We start from the raw sequence: 3,516 nt of genomic DNA, 5'->3' as shown, positions 1-3,516 counted from the left end.
TCTTTACAATATATGTTATTTTTACAAAAAATGGCAATTGCTTAATGCCCATGTCTACTACTAGTGTGACAATTTTAGGGATGGTGGCCAGTGGTCTTTATTCGTTCAGACATTTTCTTTCAATGGTCTTTTTTGCCAGTTCTCAGAAGAAACCAAATTGTACAGGCATCTCCTACCTTGACCATAAACCATATATAGAATGATAAAACACTAAAACTAATTTTACCTCCCCCACTTATACGAAGAACATGCGTACGTCTTTATATTGATTTTTTAAACTTTTCTTCTTATTGTACAAAACTTTTACAGCTCAGAACATACATCAAATAATCTATTTTTTCTTCTTTCTTTTTTTTGTCAACCTTTATATTAAAAGCCCAAAGGGCAATTTTTGTTACAAATGGAATTCAAACCCATTACAAATACTGAGCCCAATTAAACCCTAAATTATATGATAAAGATGAACAAGAGTAAGGCAATTGTCCATCCACGTGCCTCCATCATCTCTTAACTGGCTCCACGTGTCGCTCAAGGGGAAGGATTGCATCTTCTTCGGCAAAGTCACCGACTTGAACTCGGACGAGTCGATTCCTCCGGAACACAAAGATCAAACCCAACTTTGATTCCATTTGTATGCTTCAATCTCTCAATCGCCTTTGTCTCTGAGATTCTCTTACTGTCTTCACTGGATGTGAATTTAGGATACAGCTATTGACAGAACACTTGTCTATAGAACAAACTCTGTCTTTTCTTAAACCATACCAAACCAGAAGCTCACTTGTAAAAACTCAAAACTTCAAATCATCCGAATACTTTGCCAAATCCATATGAAGCAAAGATTAATTTCTTCAAACTTGAAGATCAAGCATGACCAGATAAAGAAGAAGAAAATTTTAGAGACAAACAGGAATAGATAAGCTGAAATACAAGAGATGAAGTTTAAACTTGAAAACTTTATTCAGTTTTAAATCAAAACAGAGAAACGATAGGAGTGAAAATCAGGTCTGTTTTGATTAAAGCTTAGTACACCAAAATCGCCTAGCGAAAACAAGATCGCCTACGCGAAGCAAGTTCGATACATAGATCGAAAATATTCACAACAGAAAACAAAAGAAAAAAGATGGTAACCGGCGGCAAGACCACCGGTCACCGACGAGATTCTTTGATTTAGAAACTTTGGTAGAGAGAAGGTTCTCGGATGTGTTTTTGACAGACAGTAGTAAATAATCTATTTTTTCTAGTTCCGTATAGGATCATGTTTCAAATTTTCGAACCGATCATCAGCACAAGTAGATTCAAAAAAAAAATACTTATTGATATATATATATATCAATCCTATAGGAAACCTTATTGTTCTTCCTTAGGTTTGCATATGCACCTCCTCTGCTGCTCTGTCAACTCCTGAATCCATCAAAAAAAATTAACAAAATGATCGAAACAAAATATACAAGTCCTAATTTTTTTTCAAAAACAAAATTGTGTTAGTAACCATTGTTCTCTCTCCGTAGCTTTTTCTTGAAACATTTCCCTCATTTCCATATTGCTAAATTTATGTGGATATATGATATATATGAAAATAAACCTGGATCTTGCTTTGAAGAGCTTTCACATACTCCACAGCTTCTTCTAACATGTCTGCAGTGTTGGTTTGCTGCAAAAAAAAAAAAAAAAGAAGCAAAAAAGATCATAAAATCTGAACATCTGCAATCTATCAGAGTTTCATCGTTCTCAGCGTTTCAGAAAGTATTTCTCAAACGTTTGTTTTTTCATAATGTGTTACGAGGCAACTAATCAAGTATCATACAAAGAAACCTCCAATAAGAGGGTGTACACCCATAATTTTGGGCTAGACCGTAATTTTGAAATTCCATTAGTGCCTTCACAATCATCCAACATTTAACATCCATTTTCCTTTACAGCTAAGCTTTAGTAAGAGCACTAATTCTTACCATAAGCTCTAAGCATTCTTGGCCCCATTTCGTGATTATTACCAAATTTTGGAAATTAATATGCGCTGCAATAGAAAACTACCTTATCCATGTTAGGAACAAGTTCTTGCAGCCTCCTGATCCGATCACTTATTCGCGTTCTCCTCACCTAGCAAAATGTATTAGAGACAATTCATAACAACAAAAGAAGAACGATAGATACATAAGCAGCAGCACAAGTGATGACTGCAAAGCGTGAAACTTTAAAGCAAATACCCGTTCAGCAATGCTACGAGGATGAGTTGCACAACCGCGTTTAGCACGAACCCTACAAGGAACCGAGTCCTCAAGTAGCTTATCCATGTTGATATCCATCATTCCTGATACACCACCACTCATTTGCTCTTCTTTCTAATTCACGGAACAAAAGGGAAGAGATAATTATCCAAGGTGAATTATCCATATGAACATTTCTCATCTCACAAGTATTAGATGATCTTCAGATTTGAAAGCACTGGATAAAAGGGGACTTATTGTAGTGACTAATCTGGCCTGATTTTTTTTTGTTTGCCATGTACTAAATAGAAGCTTTACGTAACCATTCACTCAAAAGGCAGAGGAGCAAAAAAAAAAAATATGCAACTTGCTGATTTTTGTTTCAAACAAATGCAAGTTGTCAAAATTAGACAAGACTGCTCTTTACAACTTTCTTGTGGCTCCATGACTAAACATTTCAAAAACCCCATTAAACTATGAGTGTATTAATCTCAGTCAGAGCCTGAACTCAGCATTTTGACCATAAATTTTATAAAAATTGACAACAATAAGAAAACGAAAAAAAGGAACAAACTATTCCTCTAAAAGCTTACCATCTGAGAAGAGAACTGAGCTTCAATTTCCCTCGACCGTTTACTCGCCGGAGAAATGTCAACGTTCGGCGGCAAGTAGTCGTAATTCGCCGGAATCCCAAAATTTGAGAAATACCCATCAGTCCCAGCTCCAGAGCCACTGAGAAAATCCGCCGGAGTGCTATTTTGACGGTGAAAGCCACCACCTTGGTGATTGTACAATCCCTGCTCAACGGAGCTCGGGAACTCAAATGAGTCACGAGCCGAGCTTCCGGTAAGAAGCTCAGTCAAACAGAGGTTAGGTTTCAAATCGCCTTCTTCATCATCCACGAGTAGGGTTTCAATCCAAGTCGCGGGAGCTGAACGGATCCTAGATAACCCACCTCGATTCCCCTCTCCACTTCCTCCTTCACCGCCGTCTCCGTTAGTGGATTGCATCGGATTTTCAACGGAGACTTGCTTAGTCGGTGAACTGAATTTCCCTGCTTTTATCGCGTTTTTTTCTTTTTCAGGAGTCAGTGGAGGCAATTAGACAAAGCCACAAAGGTCTCCTCTTTTTCGCATTTTCTTTCTCTCTGTTTTATTTATTTTAATTTTTGTGTGTAAATTTCTTTAGCAGCAGACCAGATTGTTCTCCGTTTGTCTTTCACTAAAATTTGTTGTTCTCGAAACATATCGGCCTTTCCATATTTTACACGGATACATAGACCTTATCGTTAGATAACCATACTTTGTTAACT

General features: G+C 37.1%; 1 protein-coding gene across 2 annotated transcripts; it reads right to left on the bottom strand.

Moving 5' to 3' along the window:
* Positions 1–259: 259 nt before the first annotated feature.
* Positions 260–3,276, bottom strand: LOC106307505 (transcription factor bHLH80-like). Of its 2 annotated transcripts, XR_001263349.1 has the most exons (6): positions 2,798–3,276; positions 2,205–2,339; positions 2,032–2,097; positions 1,583–1,651; positions 1,229–1,401; positions 260–331 (listed from the first exon to the last, which is right to left on the bottom strand). XR_001263349.1 is itself a non-coding variant. In XM_013744485.1 (5 exons), exons 1-5 carry the CDS (start codon positions 3,212–3,214, stop codon positions 1,348–1,350), a joined length of 741 nt encoding a protein of 246 aa, XP_013599939.1. In that variant the 5' UTR covers positions 3,215–3,276; the 3' UTR covers positions 364–1,347. The 2 variants fall into 2 exon arrangements, 1 of the variants encoding a protein (XP_013599939.1); XM_013744485.1 differs by lacking the exon at positions 260–331 and having other exon boundaries at positions 364–1,401.
* Between the last annotated feature and the right edge of the window lie 240 nt (positions 3,277–3,516).

This window comes from Brassica oleracea, chromosome C8 (genome assembly GCF_000695525.1).
Source record: "Brassica oleracea var. oleracea cultivar TO1000 chromosome C8, BOL, whole genome shotgun sequence".
Taxonomy (NCBI): domain Eukaryota; kingdom Viridiplantae; phylum Streptophyta; class Magnoliopsida; order Brassicales; family Brassicaceae; genus Brassica; species Brassica oleracea.
Note: the sequence above shows the minus strand (reverse complement) of the source record. Positions and strands in the feature narration are given on the sequence as shown.